At 39.2% G+C, this 27,500-nt stretch overlaps 1 protein-coding gene across 1 annotated transcript in view; it reads right to left on the bottom strand.

Annotated features, from left to right (window-relative positions):
• LOC123512364 (neuroligin-4, X-linked-like) overlaps positions 1-27,500 on the bottom strand; it is a 504,701-nt gene that overhangs the window by 46,338 nt on the left and 430,863 nt on the right. Inside the window, exon 2 of the mRNA XM_045268725.1 lies at positions 22,235-22,387. Coding sequence (XP_045124660.1) covers positions 22,235-22,387 — 153 coding nt within the window. The remainder of the gene's footprint in view (positions 1-22,234; positions 22,388-27,500) is intronic.

Genomic DNA, 27,500 nt, shown 5'->3' on the forward strand with positions numbered 1-27,500 from the left:
ACAGAAAACCAAACAGACAGACAGATAAAACAAACATATCAATCGACTAGAAACCACACAACAACACAAGAAGGGGAAGGAAGCAAAACACAAAATTAAAAGACATAAAAAAAAGAAAAGAAAATCAATACAAAAGCGATAAAAAAGACAACAAAAACAGCATACAGCTTTCCAGAACCATGTCAATCACTCACTCATTCATTTTTCGGTGCGCAAGTTTAGTGAATATCAAAAAAGCTTAATAGATGATGCCGGTCTTAATGAAGGCGTCAGGAGGAGGGAGTGTGCCGGGGAGAGATTAATGAAGGCAAGTAATGAAGAGAAAAGAGAGAGAGAGAGAGAGAGAGAGAGAGAGAGAGAGAGAGAGAGAGAGAGAGAGAGAGAGAGAGAGAGAGAGAGAGAGATTTTTTATTCTTTTTGTAAGTCGTAAGTGAGAGAGAGGGAGAGTGAGTGAATGATGAACTAAATAACTGATTGACTCACTTATTGACTAAATTGACTGACTCTCTCTCTCTCTCTCTCTCTCTCTCTCTCTCTCTCTCTCTCTCTCTCTGTCTGTGAATATTACACTTTTTCTTCCTTCCTTCTTTCTTTCCTTTTTTCCTTCGATGCATAATTTTACTTTCCATTTCTGTTTTCTATCACCAAATCCTCCTCCTCCTCCTCCTCCTCCTCCTCTTCTTCCTCCTCCTCCTCTTCCTCAGCTGGCGGTAAGACGTCCTATCATCGCCTTAGGGAGTCCGTGAGGTTGCAAAAGGAGTAGGAGGAGGAGGAGGAGGAGGAGGAGGAGGAGGAGGAGGAGGAGGAGGAGGAGGAGGAGGAGGAGGAGGATAAGGAGGAGGAGGAGGAAGAGAGGAGGAGGAGGAGGAGGAGGAGGAGGAGGAGGAGGAGGAGGAGGAGGAGGAGGAACTTTTCTAAGACACTCCGGAGATATTTCTTAATCGGCTAAAAGACTTTCTCTCTCTCTCTCTCTCTCTCTCTCTCTCTATCTTTCAGTAAATGGAGCGAGAGAGAGAGAGAGAGAGAGAGAGAGAGAGAGAGAGAGAGAGAGAGAGAGAGAGAGAGAGAGAGAGAGAGAGAGAGAGAGAACAGGTGATTTACTGATAATAATCAATAACTGACTGACTGACTGACTGACTGACTGACTGACTGACTGGCTAATTATTTAACTGACTGACTGACTGACTGACTGACTATCTATCTAACTGACTGACTGACTCACTGACTAGCTATCTAACTAACTGGCTGACTGACTAACTATTTAACTGACTGACTAACTGACTGACTAACTAATTGGTTAACTGACTGACTAACTTAATGGCTGATTGACTGACAGGATGGAAAAGTGGAGGAGGTGGAGGAGGTGGAGGACAAGCGACAGGGATTCTAGCAACATGTGGAAGTGTGGAGCGGTGTCAGCTGTGATGGTGCAAGGTTTAGTGGAGAGAGAGAGAGAGAGAGAGAGAGAGAGAGAGAGAGAGAGAGAGAGAGAGAGAGGTGACATTCCATTTGGATTATCGAGGGTTACCAGGTTCTTGTTTAATATGTAAATTTCGATATTCGCCACCACACTAAAGCCTCTCTCTCTCTCTCTCTCTCTCTCTCTCTCCCTCTTTCATGGTCTCTGTTCTCATTCACCTCTCCTCTTTTCTCTCTCTCTTAACCCTTTCTTCCCTCTCCTAATTTTTCCCCTCTTTTCCTAGTCTCTTTCTTTTCCTTTTTCTTGTTTCTCTCGTCTGTGTTCTCTTCCACTTCTTTCCTCTTCCATCTCACTCCCCTTTTCGTTGTCTTTCTTCTTTTCCATCCTTTTCCCCTCTATCCTTCCCTCTTCTCCCCTCTTCTGTGCCGCTGCCTCTTCTTCAGCCAATTGTTTTTCCCTATTTACTCTCCTGCTTTCGTTTTCCTCCTCTTTTCATCATTAACCTCCTCTTCTTCCTCTCTTCTCTCGTTTCTTCTTTTCCTCCCTTCTTTCTTTAATTTTCTTCCCCCTATCAGCTTTTCTCTATCTTCTTTTCTTTCGATTTTTCTTCCCATGCCTTTCCTCTCCTTTTCTTTATTCTCCTTCTTTCTTTTCTACCTCTTCTTTTTTTCTTTCTTGTCTTTTATTTCCTGCTTTCCTTCCTCCCTTCCTTCCTTCCTCTCTGTTCCCAGTCATCCAGTTTTTACCCTTTCCTCTTTCAGTCCCCACTTCTCTCTCTGTCTCTCTCTCTCTCTCTCTCTCTCTCTCTCTCTGTGTGTGTGTGTGTGTGTGTGTGTGTGTGTGTGTGTGTGTCCCTGTCTTATTTAGTCACGAAAAAGAAGAAAAATAACGATATAAAAACAGATAAGAGAGAGAGAGAGAGAGAGAGAGAGAGAGAGAGAGAGAGAGAGAGAGAGAGAGAGAATAAAAACTTTAATATCAACAAACACACAACGCATTAAAATACCTCAGCGTAAAATGACCACCACTGCTACTACAGCTGCTACTACTAATCCTACTACTAGTACTACTACTACTACCACTCCTACTACAACTAGGACTACTACCACCACTACCACAACCACTAAAATAACAGCAAACGAAAAAAAAAACACAAACAGGAAGATAATTTAACAAACAGATGGAAAGAAAAAAAAAACTATTATTATTATCATTATTATCCAAAATTCCACTGGTTAACAATGCTTTTCTTCCCTTGTGTGTGTGTGTGTGTGTGTGTGTGTGTGTGTGTGTGTGTGTGTGTGTGTGTGTGTGTGTGTGTGTGTGTAATAGGAACGAATTATGTCACTCACATCTGGCATACCTGGTCACACCTGCGGGCTAGACTTAATTAACCTTCTCCTCTCCGTCTTATTAGCAGTGATGTTAAAAGGAGGAGGAGGAGGAGGAGGAGGAGGAGGAGGAGGAGGAGGAGGAGGAGGAGGAGGAGGAGGAGGAGGAGGAGGTATTCTATCATATATCAATCAAATCTTTCCCTAATTTACTGCTACTACTACCATTATTACTACTCTTACTACTACTACTACTACTACTACAACTACTACTACAACTTCTACTACTACTACTACTACTACTACTATTACGCAACCACCAACACCATCACTAAAAGCAAAAAAAAAACAACAATAACAACAACAACTACTATTACTACTACTACTACCACCACCACTACTACTACCACTACCACCACCACCAACAACAACACTACTACTACAAATTACTTAAGTGCGCCTCTCAAACAACTTGTCGCATTAACTCCCATTCTCGAACTAACTGCGATCTACTTTGACTAAACTTCAGACACGCACAATGTTTACACGCGATGCAGAGACGCTCCTACATATAAGCGCCTTCCGTCACCTTCTCTTCCTTCCCTCACTGTCTTGCACTAGTCTTCTCTTTTCTCTTTAATTAGTCTTTTCTATTTGTTGTTATTGTTCAGGTCTCATTTTTTTTTTGTCTGGTTATTTTCTTTTTTGTTAATTTTTTCAGTTTTCTTTATTCAGTTGGTTCAGGATTTTTATCAGTTTTTCTTTCTTGTGTCTCTCTTTCTCTTCTGTGTTCTTTAATTTTTCTTTCTTTTCTATATTCGTCTTGTCTCTTATCTTTATTTACTCGTATTAATATCTTTTCTTGTCTATTTCTCTTCCGTTATATTTCCTATGCATCTCTCTCTCTCTCTCTCTCTTCCGTCTCCTTGTATACTCTTCTTTCCTTTGCCTTTTTGTGTATCTACTCTTCCGTTCTCTTACACCTATTCTCTGCATTTCTCTCTCTTCTTTCTTCCGTTACAGTTGTCCTCTCCTTTCCTCCATGTCTCTTCAATATCTCCTTGTGTATTCATCTTTACTCTCCTTTCTTGTGTGTCTCCTCTTCCTTTCCTGATGACTTTCCTCTCCATTTGTCTCTCCTCTCTCTTTCTTTACAGTTGTCCTCTCCTTCCTCTCTCTCTTCTTGTGTATCTACTTAACCTTCCTGTACACCTCTCCTCTCCTGGTGTCCCTTCCTCTTCCTTTAAAGACGTACATTGCTTTACCACCAGTACGTTCTCTCTCTCCCCAAACACTCATTCCCCAGCCTTCCTTTCCCTCCAGGCTCTTCTCTTCCATTCCCAAAGCACCGCCGTCTCCCGCACGTCCCTTCCATCTTCGTCACTCTGTTCCACCCCTCTATTAACCCTCCACTTTCTCCTCCTCCTCCAAAGTCCTCTACAGTTTATTCAGTGCGGTTCTTGAAGGTGATTTGGTCTCCATTAGTGTTCACCTGACAGTCAGAATTTGAAGCTGGAGAGAGGAGGCAGTGATAAGACACGAAGCTGCTACTGCCTCCTCTTCCTCTTCTTCTTCTTCTTTTTCCTGCTCCTCCTGCTATTCTTCTTCTTCTTCCTCCTCCTCTTGCTCTTCTTGTTGCTGTTCTTTTTTTTTCTTCTTCTTCTTCAGTCTTTCTTTCTTTTCTTTTTATTTTTCTTCAATTTTCGTTAATATCGTTTTATTTTCTATTTTAGTTCTATATTTCTTAATTTTGTTTTATTATTTCTTTTTCTCTTCCTCCTAACTCTTCCTATTCTTGATCTTCTTTTATAACATCTTCGCTCTCTGTCCTTTTGTCTCATTATTTTTCCTCCTCCTCCTCCTCCTCCTCCTCCTCCTCCTCCTGATCCTCCTCCTGATCCTCGTCCTCTTCCTCCTCCTCTTCCGCTTCATATGCTCGCTGAGGTTAGGAAATACTTAGGAAACACTACACGTTGACAGCGTTCTCTAATCTCTCTCTCTCTCTCTCTCTCTCTCTCTCTCTCTCTCTCTTCTCTGAATGGTAGTACGAAGTAAGTAATTGAGACAAGTGAAGAAGGAAAAGGAGAGAAAGAGACTGAGGGAGAAAGATTGAGATAGGGAGATAGAGGAGAGAGAGAGAGAGAGAGAGAGAGAGAGAGAGAGAGAGAGAGAGAGAGAGAGAGAGAGAGAGAGAGAGAGAGAGAGAGAGAGAGACATACACATATACATAAACAGACACAGAGACAAAAAAATACAAACAATATAATTCCTCGACACACACACACACACACACACACACACACACACACACACACACACACACACACACACACACACACACTCAGGCTCATAAAAAAAGGCAGGAAATAATAATGCGTATGAGATTTAGTGTCATTTATATTGCACAGGATCGCGTGGAGATTAACGTGAGCAATTTGCACACGTCAGTTATTAGCAGGATATGTTCCATGATTTAGAGGTGCCGACCCTTTTTTGTTTTGCAGTGATGTCAGGGAAGGTAAAGAGAATATTTGGCCCTTTGCTTTATAATTTTCTTGTGTTCTATTTGTTTTTTGATTATTTTTGTTTAGCTTTCTTCGTTGTTTGAGTCGTGTTGTGTTGTTTGTGATGTCAGGAAAGGTAGAAAGAATATTTATCCATTTGTTTGTCATTTTTTCGTGTTCTGTTTTTGTTTTGATTGTTTTGTTTGTGTTTCTTTGTTGTTTGAGTTGTGTTGTGTTTTTTGTGATGTCAGGAAAGATAAAGAGAAGATTTGGTCCTTTGCTTTATCATTTCCTCGTGTTCTTGATTGATTTGGTTTGTTTTCTTTGTTGTTTGAGTTGTGTTGTGTTGTTTGTGATGTCAGGGAAGGTAAAGAGAATATTTGGCCCTTTGCTTGATCATTTCCTCGTGTTCTGTGTCTGTTTTGATTGATTGATTGTTTGTGATGTCAGTAATGATAAGAGCGAATATTTATCCATTTATAAATCATTTTATAGTGTTCTGTGTCTGTTTTGATTGTTTTGATTTGTTTTCTTTGTTGTTTGAGTTGTGTTGTGTTGTTTGTGATGTCAGGGAAGGTAGAAAGCATACATATTTGTTCCTTTGTTTATATAATCTTCTCGTGTCCTCTTTTTGTTTTAATTTCTTTGTTATTTGAGTAGCATTGTCTTGATAAATAAAGAAACTATTTACCCCTCTATTAATCACTTTGTCGTGTTCTGTGTTTGCTTTGTTTTGTTTTCTTCTTTATTTCATCATCCTTGTCTTCTTTGTGATGTCAATTTGCTCGTGTTTGCTTATCATTTTGTCTTCATTGTTTTCTGCTTCATCATTATTATTATTATGTTGTTTTTTATTTTGTTTTCTTTTCTTCTTTATTTGCCCAGCGTTGTCCTCTTCGTGATGTCAGGGAAGGTAAAAGAGAATATTTGCTCCTTTGTCTTATTGTTTTCTCGTCTTCTGTTTTTTTGCTTTGTTTTCTTTTCTTCTTTATTTCATTATCGTTGTCTTCTTTGTGATGTCATTTGGTGGTGTTTGTTTATCATTTTGTCTTAATTGTTTTTTTCTTCTTCTCTTCTTCTTCTTCTTACTATTATTATTGTTACTTTCTTTTCTCTTCTTTTTTTTACCTAATTAGTGTTTAATATTGCCTCTTTTGTGATGTCAGGGAAGCTAAGAACACTATTTCCCCTTCGAGTATCATTTTGTCATGTTTTTTTTTTTACTCTGCTATTTTCTTTTCTGTTTTAACTTGATTAGTGTTGTCTTGTCTTTGTCTTACTAATCTCTTTATTTGTATCTCGGTCTGTGTTTGAGTGTCTGTTTCATCTCTTCCACCGCGAGAACCAAGTGAATAACGCTTTATTTCTCTGTGTTTATGTCTGTCTGTCTGTCTATCCATCTGTCTGTTTGAGAGAGAGAGAGAGAGAGAGAGAGAGAGAGAGAGAGAGAGAGAGAGAGAGAGAGAGAGAGAGAGAGAGAGAGAGAGAGTAACAATGAATAGCCACCTAAAATTAATAACAAAGAAGAGACAAAACCCCAACACGTCCCTCTCCAGTGAAAATATTACCCTTTCCATCGCCCTTCCCTTCCATCCCTTCTTCCCTCCTTCGTGCCTTCCCTCCCTCACCATTAATCTTGTTCACCATCACTGCGAGAGTTTTTGGCCAACGTGGAATGCTCCAATTTATGCTGCCAGCCATTTGTGGTGCGGGTTGGCCCTATGTGTGGTCCTGTGTGGCACTCTGAATATTGGAACTGGCGAGGGAAGCTTCCAGTCGGGTTTTCCTGTAGGGTTCCTGTGCCTGACCCTTGCCTTGCCTTAATGCAGAGAGGCAGATGAGAGACAAATTGAAGAGGGAGCTTATGATTTGATAATGATGGGAAATAAGAATAAAAACGAAAAAAAAAGGAAAAAATAAGTGTCACGTAATAAATAAGTGGGTGACAGAAAGATTAATTGGAGAGAGAGCTTGTGGTTTGATAATGATGAGAAATAATAAAAATGAAAGGAAAAGGTAAGATATGTCAAGTAATGAATGGTGGCGAAGGATTAATGGAAATGAGAGTAAAAGAGAATGACGAATGAAATAATGAACAGACAGATGGAAAGGCAGATTGAAGAGGAGTTTATGCTTTGATGAGAGAGAAAAAAGCAAGAACAAAAGGAAAAAAAAAGAAATGGTGAATATAGTATTTTAACCTCTTCAGTACCAAAACGCATTTCTACGATTTTATTTACATTAAGAAGGGTCTATGAAGGTCAACAGATTAATGGCCAGAGTATTTACTATTTTAATCCCCACATGAGTTTCTGAAGTTGTGTAAAATCGCCAAATAGTAAGCAGAATGAATATGAAAACGCGTCCTGGTGCTGAATGGGTTGAGGATAGGTTAATCAAAATGAGAGAAAAAAAGAACTAAAATGAATGGATTGATAAACAGGTGGAAAAATTGATTGAAGGAGATTCTATGCTCTGACGATGATGTAAAATTTAAATAAAGAGAATGTACTAAAGAAGATAGATGAAAAATAATTTATATATCAATACTTAAATGAAAAAGAAGTAAGACACACTAAAATACATGTAAAAAGAATCAATGAAATAATCAGCATTAAAAAAACATTGAAAGATAGACAGAAGACTGCTCTAGAAAATGAAAACTAGCATATGTTTCTTTACGTACTCTTTCACTATGCTCTGAAAAACAAAACACTATGAATATACACCCAAAAATAATCAAACTAGACATACCAATTCCCTTGTGACATAAACGACCTGCGCTGTACACTCCACCAACAAAATAAGAAGAAAGAAGAAAAATCCCTAAATAATAAAACTCACCAATATTCTGATTTAACCCTAAAAAAAAAAAAAAAAAAAAAGTCGTTAAATAAGAAAACTCAACAGAGAGAGAGAGAGAGAGAGAGAGAGAGAGAGAGAGAGAGAGAGAGAGAGAGAGAGAGAGAGAGAGAGAGAGAGAGAGAGAGAGAGAGAGAGAGAAAGCCCCAAAACAAAACAAAACACAACTCCATCATCATTCCAATAGAGAGGAGAGTGTATGCCTCGGAGGAACAAAGCGAGATGAGAATGATGATGTATAAAGCATAATCATCCTCGTTAGTTCCTGCATACGTGAGGGGATGAGATGTATTGCCAATGATACTGTAATTGACTCAGGCCAGTGTATATGGGGTCGAGATTATGATGTATCGCACACTGCCCAGGAAATTAGCTATACAGATTGACTGGAATGTGTAGAAATTAATGTGCACTGAAGGGATTATGTGCTATGATGTGATTTGTAACGTTTCAGAGAGAGAGAGAGAGAGAGAGAGGCAGAAAGAATAACTGATACACATATATATCAAACAAACATCATATACCAGGCAGACTGATTAGCAGGTATTACTGTGGTGACTTGAGGGCATAATGCAGACAACCACTAACTGGGAAGCTTCTCTTACTCCCCCCCTCTCTCCACCTTCCCCGTGTTCTGCAGTGCCTCCTACCGCGTTCCCCAAATAAAAAGACGACGCCTCCTGTCTATCATTGATTCAAGTGAACAGACAGATACAAAGTGCCGTTTTTTCTATTCAGTGACTTACCAAACAGACAGAAGCGGACAGACATAGACGGTTGTGTTCTGTCTTGCCAGTGCTTCAGGTGAACAATGAGACAGACAGATAGACAGAAAACAGACAGGATTAGGTTAAGGTTTAAAGAAGATATTGACAGGAATAGAACAAAGACACAGACAGAGACAGAGACAGATAGGCAGTAGGACATATAAAGAAGGGAATAATGAAGTGGAAAAACAGAGACAGATACAGACAAACAGAAGGGTAAAACAAAGATACAGACAGAAATATAGAGAGATACAAACAAACACAGGGTAAAACAAAGATACAGACAGTAAAGACAGACAAACACAGGGTAAAACAAAGATACAGACAGAAATACAGAGAGATACAGACAAACAGAAGAGTAAACAGAAGAGTAGAGAAATACAGAGAGATACAGGTAGAGAGACTGATAGACAGAGAAACAACACCTTCACTTTTCAAAATGGCTACAAATGTATAAAAGCAAACCACATTAATATTACGACAATCAAAAGTAAGGTTAGGAAACACTCAGTTGAAGTTATGTTAGGTTAGGTTAAGGTAAGTTAGGTTAATCTAGGTTAGGTTAGGCCATGTTACGTTAGATTATATTAGGTTAGGAAAAAACCAAATTAGGTTAGGTTTGGTTAGGAGAGAGATTTGGTATACCCAGCAGACGCCCTTTCCTATCTTCCTCCCTAAGGCGGAATCAGAAAACCAGGGAGGAAACTGAATCATTAATATATACGTGTATCTACGAGCTCTGGCAGAAGAGGAGGAGGAGGAGGAGGAGGAGGAGAAGGAGAAGGAGGAGGAGGAGGAGGAGGAGGAGGAGGAGGAGGAGGAGGAGGAGAAGGAGAAGGAGGAGGAAAAGGAGAAGGAGGAGGAGGAGGAGGAGGAGAGGCAGGTTTCTGTATCCATATATATCCTTACAACTGCTGAAAGTCTAGATATCCGTCAGAATTTAAGAGAAAAGAGTAAGTTCTGATATTCCTGAAGGAGGAGGAGGAGGAGGAGGAGGAGGAGGAGGAGGAGGAGGAGGAGGAGGAGGAGGAGGAGGAGAAGGAGAAGGAGAAGGAGAAGAAGGAGGAGGAGGACAAGGAGGATGACTACGACGAGGAAAGAGTAAAAATGAAAAAAAGAAAAAAAAATAGTAATTCCCGAAGGAGAAGGAAAAGAAGGAAATAAAAGAAAATAATGAAAGAGCAAAAATAAACGAAAATACCACAAAAAATAGTAAAAAAAAGGGATATTCTGTAATCACACAAACCCTTAAGACAACTGAGACACAAATTTCCCTGTTGGTATTACTGCTTCTGACTTTACGTTCTGGAACCACACGCTTGCTGCAGGTACTGGCCCGGCAGAGTATAGGAATATCCCAACTTATTACCTCCCCTGTGAGCTTCAATGGCAGTACACACGTAGCAGAATTTGGCTTTACGGTGTCTCCCCTTATATTCCTCGGGCGCAATCATCTCAGTTTCAATCTCTATTCCGTATCACTGGTTTTAATGAAGTTTTGTTATATTTCTTGATTTTTGTGTGTTTCTGTCTCTATAAACACTTCAGTACCATGACGCGTTTCCATATTCATTCTGCTTCACACTATTATTTTGAGTATTAAAATAGTGAAGATTCTGGCCATTAGTCTTCTAACCACCATAGAGACTTTCTAATGTCAATAATATGTTCTAATTGTACATAAATCTTAAGGTAAAAATGTGTCCCAGTACTGAAAGGGTTAATGTGTCTGAGTTTCAATGTCTCTTCGGCATCGCTGTTTTTAATGAAGCGTTTTGTTATATTTCTAGATGTTTTTTTTGTGCTTTTGTCTCTCTCTCTCTCTCTCTCTCTCTCTCTCTCTCTCTCTCTCTCTCTCTCTCTCTCTCTCTCTCTCTCTCTCTCTCTCTCTTCGGTATCGCTGCTTTTAATGAGATGTTTTGTTATACTTTTCGATGTTTTTTTGTGCGTTTGTTTCTATACTGTATGTTAGTTTCAATGTCTCCCTTCGGTATTGTTGTTTTTAATGAGCTACGTGTTTTGTTTTACTTGTAGATACTTTTTTGTTTTGTGCTTTTGTCTCTTTAACGCATCTCAGTTTCAATGTCTCGTCAGTATTGCTGCTTTAATGAAATTTTCAGGCATTTTCTGTTATAATTTCATCCTTTATTTGTATTTTTTTTTCAATCTTTAATATATCTTAATTCAAGTGTCTATCTGGTATTGCTGTTTTTTTTAATGAGCTTTTCTATGAGTTTTCTTTTATTCTCTCATGATTCATTTGTGATTTATTTTTTTCGTTATTGTGTCTCGATTCTAATCACTATTCGGTATGTTGTTTGTAATGAGTTTTCCAGGTATTTGATCATGTTTTTCGGATGACATGTTTTTTGCCTTTAGCGAATTTTTTCTTCACCGTATATAATCCTTTCACAGCGATACGAAACAATTATTAGCAGCCACAAGAGGGTTAGTGGTGAGAGAGAGTAGATTTTGCAGTTTCTTCTCTGTTTAAATGAAAGGCTGTAGAGCAAGTGAAGATGCGTCTCAGAGTGATTAGTTATTAAAGAATGATGTGCAAAATATGAAAGGGTTGATCGCTGTGAAGGAAGCTAGAAATGAGAAAAAGGGTGATGAATTATATTTTGATCTTAGTCGATTTTTTCTTTAATGATTACTGTGAAGATAACGTATATAGGGTTACGAAAGAAATATATAGAGTTATATACACACACAGGCCATTTTGAAGCGAAGTGACATGATCTTATAATTGAGAAAAGATCCGTGAATTACGAAAAGGAAAGAAAAGCGTACATTATTTAGATTAATTTTGAAATTCAGATTAGCTTAAGTCATGTCAGAAATATATAAAGCTACATACACACATACACACACACAGGCTACAAGGAAGTGGTGACATGATCTTATAGTTGAGAAAATAAGTATGGATCTAGAAATGGAGAGAAGAGGGTAGAGTATTCAGATTAAGTTTGGAGTTTAGGTTAAGTTAGGTCATGTCAGGTCAGAGTGGGTTTAAGCTTAAGTTCGGTTAAGTCCGGTTAAGTCGTGTTAGGTTATATGTGTTGTATGATGTTTGGTTGGTGTCAGTACATTCTAAGGATGGGGTTAGTTGCAACGAATATTACAACCCTCTCTCTCTCTCTCTCTCTCTCTCTCTCTCTCTCTCTCTCTCTCATACAAGGGGAAGGAAAGCGATTCTGCGAATATTAGGAGGGATATTAACATTTCACTTCCCTGTGATAGCAAGGCAGCGCTACCTGTTTTGATCAACGCTTGAGAGAGAGAGAGAGAGAGAGAGAGAGAGAGAGAGAGAGAGAGAGAGAGAGAGAGAGAGAGAGAGAGAGAGAGAGAGAGAGAGAGAGAGAGAGAGAGAGAGAGAGAGAGAGAGAGAGAGAGAGAGAGAGAGAGAATACTTTACATCTGTGGCTCTAAAAAAAACAATTATATGCTCAAGATCTACAACTCTTGTGTTTTTCTGTACAATTGTGTATGTTTGTACGAAAAGTTACATTTCAATACGATAATCATGTTTTTTCTTCACTGTATTTTGTGTTTTATGTTTTGAAATAATGGTGAAGTTTTTCTCTGATTATTTACACGTTTGATCTTGAAATTCTTTATTTTTCTTTTTAATTAGGCGTTTCTAAATAATGACATTCTTTTTATAAGTTACCAATATTTTCCTTGACAGTTATACATTTTTTTTGTCATAACTAATATTTGTTTTCTCTTATGGTTATATGTTTTAAACTATTCCTTGCCTGGTATGTATTTTTGCTTTCTTTTCTGGTGATATATTTTAAATCATTCCTCGCCTTATATGTATCATCGGAAGGGGAATACACATAACAGTAATTAACACACGTTCTCTACTCTTGCAACTCTCTCTCTCTCTCTCTCTCTCTCTCTCTCTCTCTCTCACCACCTCCTGTCTACCTGCCTGAGTCCACCTGCTCCACATAGCGGCTAGGACACTAACAAGACCCCGCAACACTCACCTGTCTCAATCTCCCCTAATGACTTGCTATTGCATGTTCCTCTCTCGACAGACACACAGGAGAGAGAGAGAGAGAGAGAGAGAGAGAGAGAGAGAGAGAGAGAGAGAGAGAGAGAGAGAGAGAGAGAGAGAGAGAGAGAGAGAGAGAGAGAGAGAGAGAGAGAGAGAGAGAGAGAGAGAGAGAGAGAGAGAGAGAATTATGCCACAGGAATTATTAAATGTTGCTTTCGTACGTAAATATTTAATTGCACGAAAAGTACACGTGGAAATAAATCGTTGGGGATTATAAAGTAGATTTAGAGTTTGTTTAATTTTGCGTTAACATTGACTGACACACACACACACACACACACACACACACACACACACACACACACACACACACACACACACACACACACACACACACACCGGCCCGGTAGCTCAGTGGTTAGAGCGTTGGTTTCACAAGCCAGAGGACCGGGGTTCGATTCCCCGGCCGGGTAGAGATATTTGGGTGTGTCTCCTTTCACGTGTAGCCCCTGTTCACCTAGCAGTGAGTAGGTACGGGATGTAAATCGAGGAGTTGTGATCTTGTCCCGGTGTGTGGTGTGTGCCTGGTCTCAGGCCTATCCGAAGATCGGAAACAATGAGCTCTGAGCTCGTTCCGTAGGGTAACGTCTGGCTGTCTCGTCAGAGACTGCAGCAGATCAAATAGTGAATTACACACACACACACACACACACACACACACACACACACACACACACACACACACACACACACACACACACACCTCTCTCTCTCTCTCTCTCTCTCTCACACACACACAAACAGACATACACACACACACACACACACACACACACACACACACACACACACACACACACACACACACACACACACGGACAAACACCTCAACGAGACAAAGGCGTCTGGATGAGAGGAGGTGTCACATTAGACAGTAAACACCATTAGGACACACACACCCAACCCACCCACCCACCCACCCACACACTCATTACCACCACCACACCGTGACTGCAGGAGACAAGCCGCCCCTCGCAGCAAAAGAAGGCCTTGGCACAAACACAGACGCAGGTAAACACGTCACTAATTACTGCACGTGGAACAGGTGGTGGTGACGCGCCTGATTCTCCTGCGTGGATCTTGCCGGGCTCAGGTAACCAAGGAAGGAAAGGTAAGGTAAAGGAGTGAGTGAATAAGAAAGAACGGTGAAGAAAAAAATGGTATAACGAAGGAAACATTAACAAATACAAGGAAATGTAAATGAAAAGAAAGAGAAAATAGAGTAAATAAGGAGGAATAGGGGAGATAATACGTAAGGTAGGAAAGGAAGGAAGAGAAGGAGAATAAGAAGGAATAGTGATGCAAGAAGGATATAGTGAAGGAAGCATAATCAAACACAAAGGAAAACGAAAAATTGAAAAGATAACGAGGAAAGAAACGAAGGAATAGGGAAGATAATACGTAAGGTAAGTAAGAAAGAAAGAAAGAAAGGGAGAGAGAGAAAAAGAAACGACAAAGGATGATGGGTATACGGAAGAAAATATGAACAAATACAAGGGAACTTAAATAATATACGAGAAATTTGAGGCGCGCTTTGGGGTCCGAGGGGTCTCCAAGCGCACGGGTTCGAATCCTGTCCACGGTCCGAGTGTAGGTTGGGCTTCCTCACTCGGGGCAAAGGTTTCCTAGCTGGTGGGCTTTGAGATAGGAGGTACCCCAAACAGTATCCCTTTAGCCCAGAAATTCCCGTGAAAAGCCCACATGGTATAAATGAAATAATTAGAGTAGATAAGGAAGGAAGAAACGAAAAAATGGGAAGAGATGATACTAAGAACAGAATAGGACGAAGAAAACGGAAGAGGGTACAAGAACGAGTTGAAGAAAGGAAACATGAAGTGGAAAGTGAAAGAGAATATAGGAAGGAAAGAAAGAACGAGAAAAATAAGGATATAAAAGAAAATAAATGGGAAAAAATGTAAAATGAGTAATAAAATGAAGACTGAATAAAAAAGAATAAGAAAAACGAGAGATTGGAAAAAAGAAAATGGAAGGACAAAAATAAAAAAAAAGGAAAAAAATAATATAGGATGAAAAAAAAAACGACGAAAAAAATAGTAGAGAAAATATCTAACTTTTAAAATACTACAGCCTGTCATTTTCTGAAGGGTACAACTGAGAGATAAAAATGACTCTTCCATTTCTACCTAGGATTAAAGGATGAGGTGAGAAGAGAGAGGTGAAAGGTGAGAGGTGAGAGGTGTTAAGGAGAATGGCAGTGAGAGGGAAGGGAGGGAGAGAGGAAGGTAGTGGAGAGGATGAGGAAACGATGCGCGGGAGATTGCTGAGGAGAGAGAGAGAGAGAGAGAGAGAGAGAGAGAGAGAGAGAGAGAGAGAGAGAGAGAGAGAGAGAGAGAGAGAGAGAGAGAGAGAGAGAGAGAGAGAGAGAGAGAGAGTAGTGGATCGTGAAAAAAACAACTCCAAACAAGTCTAGTGGATTAAAATTATATCACACGCTAAAACTGTAATGATAAAAAAGAGAAAAGTTAAACCTCTAAAAGCTAAGTCTAGTGTACTGAAAAATACATCACACGTTATAACAGTAATGACCGAAGAGAGTGAAAAGTTAAAGAAGAATAAGGTAATTCTACTGGACTAAAAATACACAGCACGTTTAAAATAATGATAATGGTAAGAGTGACAAAACTTAACAAAATATAAATTGAGTCTAGTGTATCAAAACTGTATGAGACGTTAAAAATAGTAATAGAAAAAAGAGAACGAACACGTAAGTAACTGAAACTGATGTCTAGTCTAGTAAAAAATATATCAAACATCACAATATTAACCTCTTCAGTACCATGACGCGTTACCATATTCATTCTGCTTACTACAGGGTGGGATTAAAATAGTAAAGACTGTTGCTATTAATCTTCCGACCTCCATAGACCCTTCGTAAAGTAGTCTAATCGTACACAAATCTCAAGGTAAAATGTGTCCCAATATTGAAGGGATTGAAAATGAAAGACAGAAAGACGAGAGAGAAAACCGAAGCCCAAGTCTCCTTCCTCATCTCAAACTGAACACTTTCAAACACTCAGCATATTTTAAGGCCAGACTCCTCAATTCTGGCGGTTGGCGTGGAAAAGAGTTCAACATTTCACCATCACGGGTCTCAGTCACCATCCCCCCTCACCAACCCCCCTCGGCCCTCACACTCATCACCACAAGGGCCTGGGTTCACTCCTGCCCGTCACAAGCACCTGACTTTCCCAGATTACCAAGGCAGAAAAAAAACTGGGTGCCAAAACAAACATAAATATTACGGTCTCCCTTTGCCTGTCTGTCTGGTTGGATGGTTGGATGGCTGGATGTCTCTCTCTCTCTCTCTCTCTCTCTCTCTCTCTCTCTCTGGCTTAATCAGTGATGCCGTTTGTCATCTTTTGGTGTTTTTTTATTTCTAAATTGAATAACTTGCATACACACACACACACACACACACACACACACACACACACACACACACACACACACACACACACACACACACACACACACACACACACACACACACACACACACACACACACACACACACACACACACACACACACACATGAAGCAGGTCTTGAAAATATAAATATCCTTACTTTTATTCTTATTTTATTTATTGTTGATATAGAAATGATCCTTCGCTATTGTGAGTCTCAAGTTTGAAGTCATCAGTCTGAGGAGTAAGTATGTAAATCTATTCAGAAAACTGTCCAGATTTTACGCAAAGTTGACGCTTTAAAAAGATGAAAAACAAGGAAAACATTGTGGAAACTGGGATTTTTTTGTCTTTCCCCTACACGGTTCTCTCTCTCTCTCTCTCTCTCTCTCTCTCTCTCTCTCTCTCTCTCTCTCTCTCTCTCTCTCAAGGACTCTCTTGTTATTTACCAGAATTCTTTTGTCTGTCTCTCTTCTCCATTCTTTTTTCTTTATCCCTTCTCCCTTTCCTCCTCCTCCCTCTCTCTCTCTCTCTCTCTCTCTCTCAAGTCATTGTCTTTCATATTTTTTCAGCGGATTTTTCCTTTCATGGATGTCAATTTTGCATTAATCTAGAGAGAGAGAGAGAGAGAGAGAGAGAGAGAGAGAGAGAGAGAGAGAGAGAGAGAGAGAGAGGATGGTGCTTTGTATTCCCAACGTGTCTCTGCTTTTGGGGATACATTTGTAATCTTATGGAGAAAAAGGTTCCCAGTAGAGCTTGGTCACGTGGCGTCCTCACCTAAGCTTCCCTTTGTCCCTGTAAACACTCCCTCTCCATCCCCCCTCTCTCTCTCTCTCTCTCTCTACAGTGTCTTTGTTATCTTGCTTCCATATGCGAGACTACACAGAGCTGAGATAACATTAACACTTGTATATGCTGGAATTGTTTGTTTCTTTTTTTCTTTTTGGCGTGGGAGGGAAAGAGGTGTGCGTATTGTGTGTTGTGTTGTGTTGTTTTGATTAGATGTTTAATTGTGTGTTGCTTTGAATTTTCCGTGTGTTTTTTTTTTGGTTGTCTATGCTGGGATTGTTTTTTTTTTTTTTCTGTTGTGGGGAGAAAAGGTGGGTTTGTGTTGAGTTGTGTTGTGTTGTTTTGATTAGATGGTCAGTTGTGTGTTGTACTGGATCTTTTGTGTGTGATTTTAGTTGTCTTTAAAGGCTGGTTGTGTTTTTGTATGTTTTTTCTATGCTTTGGCACGATTTTTACCGTGTTTTGATTGGTTGCTGTGTGTTCTTTGTGCATTTATTGGGTTTGGTACGATAATTGTGCATTTTCCGTATGATAGTTTGTGTTTTGGTAAGGTATTTATGTTACGGTACGATAATTATGCATTTTTCGTATGATAGTTTGTGTTTTGGTACGGTATTTTGTGTTTTGGTACGATGATTATTACGACAGTTGCTTCTTATACGATTATTTCATAGTTTGTACAATATTCACGTGTTTTTGTGCCGGACCATAACATGTTCTTTGCTACATACCCCTATATCCTCACTGTTTCCTTTGGTTCTGCTGTAATGGTTACTGCTGCCGCCTCTGTTACAGTATTAATGCCGTTACTGCTCATATCATTAGAGCTGCTGTTATTGTCCCTCGTATTGTTGTATTGCTCTTGATGTCGTGTCTTATTCTAACGTAGCTTCAGATGTTCCTCGTAATGTTATTCACGTTTGTACGCGTATCATTTCCTTGCTGGTTTAATTAGTACTGCCATTTTTACGGATTCTATACCAAGACTATTGATCCTAATTAAATAAGGTTAAATACAACATACTATCCTTAGAATTTAGTTTTAAAGAGGCAAAGAAAGTTAAGTAAACAAGCTTTTAGTTACGAGCCATGTTTGCTTAATAAGACTTGCCTTTTTCCATACTATATTTACTTTCCTCATTGGTCTTGCACAGTGTTGACGTAATGATTATAACATGAGGCTGGGAAAGTATCACTCCTTACAAATATTAGGAGAGAAAAGAAGAAAAGGCCTTTGATTTCTTTGCTTTTATCTTGCAATGGGTATCTTTCTTACTCCAGAGCTCCCTGTGTCAAGAGAGGCTGGAAAAAAAAAACGTGGACGAAAATGTTGTTTGTGGATATTAAAGGCTGGAAAAAAATATCTCTTTCTACAACATTGGGAAAGAGGAAGGAAAGAAGTCTTGTTTCTTTTAAGCTTTCTTTATTTGTGAACTGTGTTAAGGAAGTTTGTGAGAGAAGTGGAGGAAAATATTGTTTGTGGATCAAAGAAACATACCAAGAACGAGAAGGAGGATACGATGTTCTCTGAAGTCTTATAGGGAGAAAAAGGGTTGCATTTTTATGTTTTTTAGAGAGAGATTGCAGACATTTCTGAACAACAAATAATAGATACACATATTTCAAGTATCTCTGTATAAAATTACATACATTACTCTCTCTCTCTCTCTCTCTCTCTCTCTCTCTCTCTCTCTCTCTCTCTCTCTCTCTCTCATCTTCCCTGAACATCAACAAGTTACACACACAAATAATGAAGATGTGGATATTCCAAGTATTTACCTGTAAACTTAGATATAGTATTACCTTATTTACAGAGATTGGGTAATTAAGTCTCTCTCTCTCTCTCTCTCTCTCTCTCTCTCTCTCTCTCTCTCTCTCTCTCTCTTTCCACGCAAATTACCAAACTCTCATTAGCCGAACGCAAGTAAGATTTCTCCAAAGACCCAAAAAATGACAAGAGAGAAAAAAAAAAAATGAAAACAGGACACGATGAAAGAGCTACTCCATCTTAAAGGAATGACAAAACTGCACTTTCTCTCACAAGTTGGGTTGCTCATTTAGATAATCAGGGATAATTCCGTAAAGATAATGAGGCACAGGAAAGGAGCGAGGCACCATCTACTGGGAAGGGGAGGAATAGGAAGGGAAGGAGGGGAGGGACACTTAGGGGGGGAGGAGAAGAGGGCTGGGGGAGAAAAGGTGCTGTATTTGATGCATGTTCCGGAGAATTCCTTATAATGAGAGAGAGAGAGAGAGAGAGAGAGAGAGAGAGAGAGAGAGAGAGAGAGAGAGAGAGAGAGAGAGAGAGAGAGAGAGAGAGAGAGAGAGAGAGAGAGAGAGAGAGAGAGAGAGAGAGGTGGGTGGGTGGGTAGGAGGTAGGTATAGGTAGATAGATAGATAGATAGATAGATAGATAGATAGATAGATAGATAGATAGATAGATAGATAGATAGATAGATAGAATAGATAGAGAGATAGAGAGAGAGAGAGAGAGAGAGAGAGAGAGAGAGAGAGAGAGAGAGAGAGAGAGAGAGAGAGAGACTTATTCACACACGATAAAAATAAAGTAATATAAAAGTCTCTCTCTCTCTCTCTCTCTCTCTCTCTCTCTCTCATCTCCCTTCAATAATAAGCAAAAAATTCCCAAACAAATCATCATAATCCCTGACACAGGTTGAGTCGACGCACACGTGAACAACGCCGGGGGGAGGACACATCAAAAAGATCCTCCGGGGAAACGAAGCAGCGATAAAAGCATTACACGGAAACCTTCAAGAGAAAAACGTGCCGGAGGTGTGGAGGGTGGCAGGGGGGAAATAGCGCGACGAAATAACATCAAACGTGACTGAAAAATGAGGAAGGTCGAATGGAAGGCAAAATACAAATGCAATGATAGAATGTTATTGTACTGAAATATTGCATCAGGAAATTAAGTGAAAGTGGTGAAATGCTAAAACTTATCATGGAATAAATCGAACGAAAAATAGAAAAAAATAGAGCATTCCAGTTGTTAGTATTAGGAAAACGAAAGTAAACGGGAAGGAATGAAATAATAAATACTATAAAATAAATAATAAAATAAAAAAAAATCAAGAAAGCCTCACAAAGTTACAATACAAAAACAGCTAAAGAACATTGTAGTAATTGGAAAATACAATAGGAAATAAAATGATGTAATGAAAAACACTGATTGACACAAGGAAACACACGGAATATATAATGTAGACTAGAAGAAAGAACGCAAACTTGGAGAACCAGTCGTTATATGAAATGGTAAGAAGAGAACAACAACAACAACAACAACAACAACAACAACAACGGAAAAATGTAATCAAATCAAATAAACACACAAAAGGAATACCAAACCAAGTGATATGAAAGAGGAACAGCACAATGAAATATTCCGTGTGATTATCAAAGGGACAGAGAAGACAAAGGAAATATTACTGACTTCTGAAGTAATCCCATTTCACGACCATTACGTGCTTTTTACATCTTCAATTTTTTCCTCAAGTAACACAAAAGAGGACAGGAGCAAGGGAGTAGGGGACCAGACCGAGAAGATAAGATAGATTAATCCAATATACCTTTTTTTTAACAATCACAAAGGGATGGGCCGCTAAAAAAGGAGTAAGAGAGGATAAAAAAAGAGGAAAGAGGGTTTTTATTATTTTCCCTTGACTGGAAAATAAAGGAGTAAGAGGATTTGTTACTTTCACTTCACACAGCCAAAAATGAGCGCAGGGATTGCCATCTCATTTTTTTACATTTATATCTTATTCCTTTACAGAAACGTGATTTTGTTCTTCCAAGTTTTCTCTATCTAATAAACTACTACTAATGTTAATGCTGGTATTACTCTGCTACTATACTACTACTACTACTACTACTACTACTACTACTGCTGCTATTGGTACTACTACTACTACTACTATTACTACTACTACTACTACTACTGCTGCTGCTGTTACTACTACTACTGCTGCTGCTACTACTACTACTACTACTACTACTACTACTACTACTACTACTACTACTGCTGCTACTGCTGCTGCTATGCTACTACTACTACTACTACTACTGCTACTACTACTACTACTACTGCTACTACTACTACTACTTCTACCATTACACTACTACTAAGAAGTTTTTTTTTTCTTCTTCTTCTTCTTCTTCTTCTTCTCCTCCCTATTCATCAATTTGACCTCTTTCTTACTTGTTGCTTTTGTTTTTTAATGTACTACTGCTACTACTACTACTACTACTACTACTACTACTACTACTACTACTACTATTACTACCACACACACAACGGAAATATATGTTAGAAGTTATTCATACTTCGCAATCATTATGAAACAAAACACTCCAGCCGAAAAGACAAATTGGAAAAGTAAGTTACGAAGCTGAAAAAAAGGCAAGACAAGATGAATCCAATAAATACATCGACACATATTTAACTCCATTTCTTTTCCAACTCGACGGATCAAAAAGAAAATATGATACAACTCTAAATTAAAAGAAACAAATGGGTGAATAAAACGGAGGATGACATGGAAAATAATTAAAGAGAAAAGCACAAAAAAAAAAAACTTAAACAAAATAGAAAGAGACGAGCACAAGAGGGAAAAAAATAAGGAAGAGGATTGCAAATAGAGTAAAAAAGAAAACGAAAAATGGGAAACATGACGAGGCAATGAAAAGATAGACGGTCAAGAGGAAAAGAGAGGTTAAAATATTTTATAGACATGACGGTAATGAAATTGTTGTGTGTGTGTGTGTGTGTGTGTGTGTGTGTGTGTGTGTGTGTGTGTGTGTGTGTGAGAGAGAGAGAGAGAGAGAGAGAGAGAGAGAGAGAGAGAGAGAGAGAGAGAGAGAGAGAGAGAGAGCAGGAAGAATGCAAAAGACACACAAAAAAAGGTGAAGCATAGATAAAGGAGGGTAAAAAAAAAAAAAACAGAAAGGAAGAAAGAGAAACAAAGAAAAGACACTTGAAGACATGAATAAAGAAAACACAGACAAAACACAATCAAACCATCACAAACACAAATAAAAGAACACTCACCCAGCACCCCTAGTCTGAAGTTAACAGTCACCACCACCACCCTGCCGTACGCCGCCAGCACAGAGCCGTCATAAGGGTTGCCGCTGTTCCATTCATAGGACTCGCCGTGGATGTACACCATGACCGGATACAGCTGGTGGTCCCGCTTGCTCGCTGCAGGGGAAAGCAAGTGAAATAAGGTTAGCAGTGCCCGTAGAGTGTCACAGGGAAGTCTATTTGGTAAAGTGTGGTAGGTAAGTGTTTGGGTGTGGCGATTCTAAAAGGAAGATAGGAATGTGTAATGTGATGTCATCCTTTGTAGGCAGAGTATATGCAATAAGGTTAGCTGTAGTAGTAGAGATATACAGAGAGTCCAGTTGGTAAAGTGTGGTAGGTAAGTGTTTGGGTGTGGCGATTCTAAAGGAAGATGGAATGTGAAATGTGATGTCATCTTTTGTGGGGAGAGTAAGTGAAAGAAGGTTAGATATGCCAGTAGAAAGTCACAAAGAAGTTTAGTTGTAAAATGAGATATGTATCAGTATGATAGTTTTAAAGGAAGATGAGAGTGTGTTATGTAATGTCAGCATTTGTTGGAGAGTAAGCAAAATGTGGTTAGTAATGACTACAGATTTTTGCAAATAAGTCTAGTTTGCAAAGTATTGTGATAAGTTAAGGAGCCGCCGTGGTACAGTGGAACCATGCATGCTTTGGGGTCCGAGGGGTCTCCAAGCGCACGGGTTCGAATCCTGTCCACGGTCCAAGTGTAGGTTGGGCTTCCTCACTGGGGGTAACGGTTTCCTAGCGGGTGGGCTTTGAGATAGGAGGTACACCAAAAAGTACCCCCTTTAGCCCATAAATTCCCGTGAAAAGCCCACGTTATAAAAAAAAAAAAAAAAAGTAAAGGTTTTGAATGATAGGATTAATGGAATGGTAGGATTAGAGTAAGATGAAAAATGTGTAACACGAAGTAGTTGTTTGACTGCAGTGGAAATAAGACAAGTTAGGACAGAGGGCTGTATACGAATTAGCATTTAGTAAAAATATGATTAGTGAATGAAAAAAAAATGATAAACATAAAAATGAAGTGATTGTTGAGTAAAACGTAAAAGAGATAAACATTCACAATTGTAAAACAAACATACATGAATATATGAATAAAAAAAATCCAATCTGAAGAAAAATGTAGAGCAAAAGAGAAAAAAAAACAAGAAAATGCGACTGAAAAGAATGAACTATCAAGAAAACATTACAAAACTAGGGAAAAAAAATAACGTAAGAAAACAAATATCCTTCTTCTTTTCCATCACCTCATCCTCTACACCCTGCATTTCTATCTTTCACTTCTACTTAATCTCTTCCACCCAATTCTATGAAAAGAAACTACACTGACAAACCACCACCACCACCACCACAACCACCAGCGCTACTACTTGCTAACCTAACCCCACTCCAGTCCTTGTGAGCTCTTCATTAGGCAGCATGCATAGAACCTGTGATATGGAGATACTCTATTCACAACAACTAATTAAACATGTACCAACTGTGCTTCAGAATCCCGCAGGAGGAGGAGGAGGAGGAGGAGGAGGAGGAGGAGGAGGAGGAGGAGGAGGAGGAGGAGGAGGAGGAGGAGGAGGAGGAGGAGGACTGAAAGGAGTAAAAGATTAAGTGAGATAGACAATATCCCAAAAGCTGTGAGAGAGAGAGAGAGAGAGAGAGAGAGAGAGAGAGAGAGAGAGAGAGAGAGAGAGAGAGAGAGAGAGAGAGAGAGAGAGAGAGAGAGAGAGAGAGAGAGAGAGAGAGAGAGAGAAATTCTTTACAATATTCAGTCATAAAAATAAAATCTCTCTCTCTCTCTCTCTCTCTCTCTCTCTCTCTCTTATTTTTCTACCTCTCTTTCCTCCCTCCAATATTTCTTTATATTTTTCTTCCATCTTTTCCTTTGGCTTCACTCGATCGTTAGTCACGTGTAGAGAGTTTTAAAGCTAGCTAGAGAGAGAGAGAGAGAGAGAGAGAGAGAGAGAGAGAGAGAGAGAGAGAGAGAGAGAGAGAGAGAGAGAGAGAGAGAGAGAGAGAGAGAGAGAGTGTGTTACAAATAAAAGAGACAAATGAAACAAAGATTCATTAAATAAAAAAGAGAGAAAAAAGTAAATATTCTGTATTTGTAATTTGAGCCTTTGAGACAAATGTCGGGCAATATCCAGACATTTTCCAAGCGTCGAGGTATTAAAGGATATTGTACATTAATAATCACTTTGCATTTCAACTTTTACTGCCTCGAAATTCACAGATGAGACACGCGTACAAATTTAAATACTTACATTGGTGTCTATTTTCTATTCTCTTTTTGTTCTTCTTTCGTGTCTACATTATAAAAACACTTTGAACATACAAGTGTACATAATTCGTTTGGATTTCACGTATATATATTTTTTTATATAATTTTCCACTTTTTCTCTCTTCTACTATACTATCTAATACATAATAATGTTTTCTTCTCCAATTATATATTTTTTAAGCACATGAATTAAAGGAACAAAGGTAAACATAACAAAACCAAGCATTCATTGTCCTTCCTTCTTCTTTACGAGTTTCTCTTTCAATAAAACAAAAAAAAAAAAAACATGCATTCATTGTTGTTATCGTATCATTAACTACATTGTTCCGTCTACACCATCTCCCTCTTAAAGTAACAAAGAAACCAAAAATATATCGTTCAAATAAGGAAACAGAAAATAAAGCGATAACGTCAAAAAAAGTATCAGATCCAAAAATAGGGTGGACAAAAAAACAAGAAGTAGAAACAAGAGAAGTAAACGAAGGGAAAACAGCAGAAAAGCGACAAAGTGGAAAGAGAAAGAATATTTTGCCCCTCTGAGCTTCCACTCTTATGAATATGGACGCAACTTTGAGTACGTAGGAGGAGGAGGAGGAGGAGGAGGAGGAGGAGGAGGAGGAGGAGGAGGAGGAGGAGGAGGAGGAGGAGGAGGAGGAGGAGGAGGAGGAAGAGGAGGATTCAAAAATACTTCCTAAATATACAGTTTGCTCTTTTTGCGTCAGTCAGAAGTTAAAAGGATGAGAGTAGGAGTGAGTGCTCATGATTCATTAGGGCACACACACACACACACACACACACACACACACACACACACACACACACACACACACACACACACACAAGGTACTAATGTAAGGCTAATTATCTTTCAATCTTCATCACATGTGTCCAATAAGCAACTCATCTTGTGTCAAAGCATCTTCCTCTTCTTCTTCTTCCTCTTCTTCTCCTCCTCCTCTTCCTCTTCTTCCTCTTCTTGTCTCTCAATCTCGTGCAGCGCCATCTGTCTTCGCTTTTGTGTTGAGTCTGTTTATCTTTATTTTTCATTTTCTTTCCTCTCTTTTTGTTCTCCTTATTCTTTCTTGTCTTAATCATTACTATTATTTTCTTCTTATTTCTCATTTTCTTCTTTCCCACCTTATTCTGCTCAGTTTTTTCTTTTTGTCTAATATTTTCCCTTTCTATTCCTCATTTTCCTTGTCTTTCTGCTATTCTTTCTACTTCTACTGCTCCTTCAAAAATATTCTTCTTTTCCTCCTCCACCTAATTTTTGTTGTCCTCCTCCTCCTCCTCCTTGTTCTTGTTTTCCTCCTCCTCTTCCTCCTCCTCCTCCTCCGCCTTTCTACTTCTACTATTTCTCCTTCAAAAATATTCCCTTCTTCTTTTTCCTTCTCCATTTCCTTGTTCCTGTCCTTCTCTTCCTACTCCTCCTCCTCCTCCTCCTCCTCCTCCTCCTCCTCCTACCAGCACAAGTCCAAGGAGCTGAAGAAAGAAAACGGGAAAAGAAAGCAAGGGAAACTGTCAAAAAGTCTTGATTGGAGCCTCGACAGAACACTATTTCAGGCGTGGAATCTGCGGTTGTTTTGCAGAGCGGCTTTTGTGGGCGAGAGAGAGAGGGGGAAAGTGGCGAGGGAGAGGGGAGAGTGTGTATGTCAAGTGGAGGGGAAGCGAGGAGCCGAGAGGAGGACACGGAGAGGGAGAGAAGGGGAGGGAAAGGGGGAGAGGGTGCGAGTGAAGGGGAGAATGAATGGGAAGTGTGGTTAGTGAGTGGGAGAGAAAAAAAATGTAGGAAAAAAAGGAAGAGGGTTTTTTTTTCGTTTTTTTTTGGTGGGGGGGGGGTTGGCCGTGATCCAGAGACGAAATAAATTGTGTGTTCTTTATCATGTGGATTTACTTTTATGAATTGTAAAAGGAAGGTGTCGAAGGAGTTAGGAAAAAAGTCATTGCAAAAAAAAAAAAAAAAAAAAAAAAAAAAAAATAGAAGCAATAGTTTCTTGTTCTGATATTGCACATTTCCAAATTACGTAAGACAGAAAGGTGAAAAAACATTATTATTATTACTATTATTATTATTATTATTATTAAGAGAAGGAGGAGAATAGGAAACACAAAGGAATACAAAGGAAGCACAGATTAGATTTTTTTGTGCCTAATGAGTCTATGTGATTATACTAACATACGAGGAGGAGGAGGAGGAGGAGGAGGAGGAGGAGGAGGAGGAGGAGGAGGAGGAGGAGGAGGAGGAGGAGGAGGACCCATCTACTTCACCTACTGTTTAATGGTTTACGCCTAGTGTACTGCTCTCTCTATTCTAATTTCAATCTTCTCGAGAATCTCTTCAGTAAACATGTTCACTTCTCTTAATTAACTGTTCCTCTCTTACTCTTGAGACGATACGGCGAGAGAGAGAGAGAGAGAGAGAGAGAGAGAGAGAGAGAGAGAGAGAGAGAGAGAGAGAGAGAGAGAGAGAGAGAGAGAGAGAGAGAGAGAGAGAGAGAGAGAGAGAGAGAGAGAGAGAGAGAGAGAGAGAGAGAGAGAGAGAGAGAGAGAGAGAGAGAGAGAGAGAGAGAGAGAGAATGTGTTGAGGGAAACATACTCATTAAGACAGGCAACAAAACAACTAAGAACTTTGTTGGGAAAAAAACTAACTTTAATGAGAGAGAGAGAGAGAGAGAGAGAGAGAGAGAGAGAGAGAGAGAGAGAGAGAGAGAGAGAGAGAGAGAGAGAGAGAGAGAGAGAGAGAGAGAGAGAGAGAGAGAGAGAGAGATACACAGAACTGTACTGTTTACTCTTTTACAAACATTGAATATCACAAAACAGCTTTCCTTAATACAAACAACTTTGCAGAAACGAACTCTCGGTGTTTTACCTTTTTAATCCTTATTTAATCCTTTCAGAATGCCCTACACCTCCATTCTCCTCCTCCTCCTCATCCTCCTCCTTCACCTCCTT

This window comes from Portunus trituberculatus, chromosome 33 (assembly GCF_017591435.1).
Source record: "Portunus trituberculatus isolate SZX2019 chromosome 33, ASM1759143v1, whole genome shotgun sequence".
Lineage (NCBI taxonomy): Eukaryota > Metazoa > Arthropoda > Malacostraca > Decapoda > Portunidae > Portunus > Portunus trituberculatus.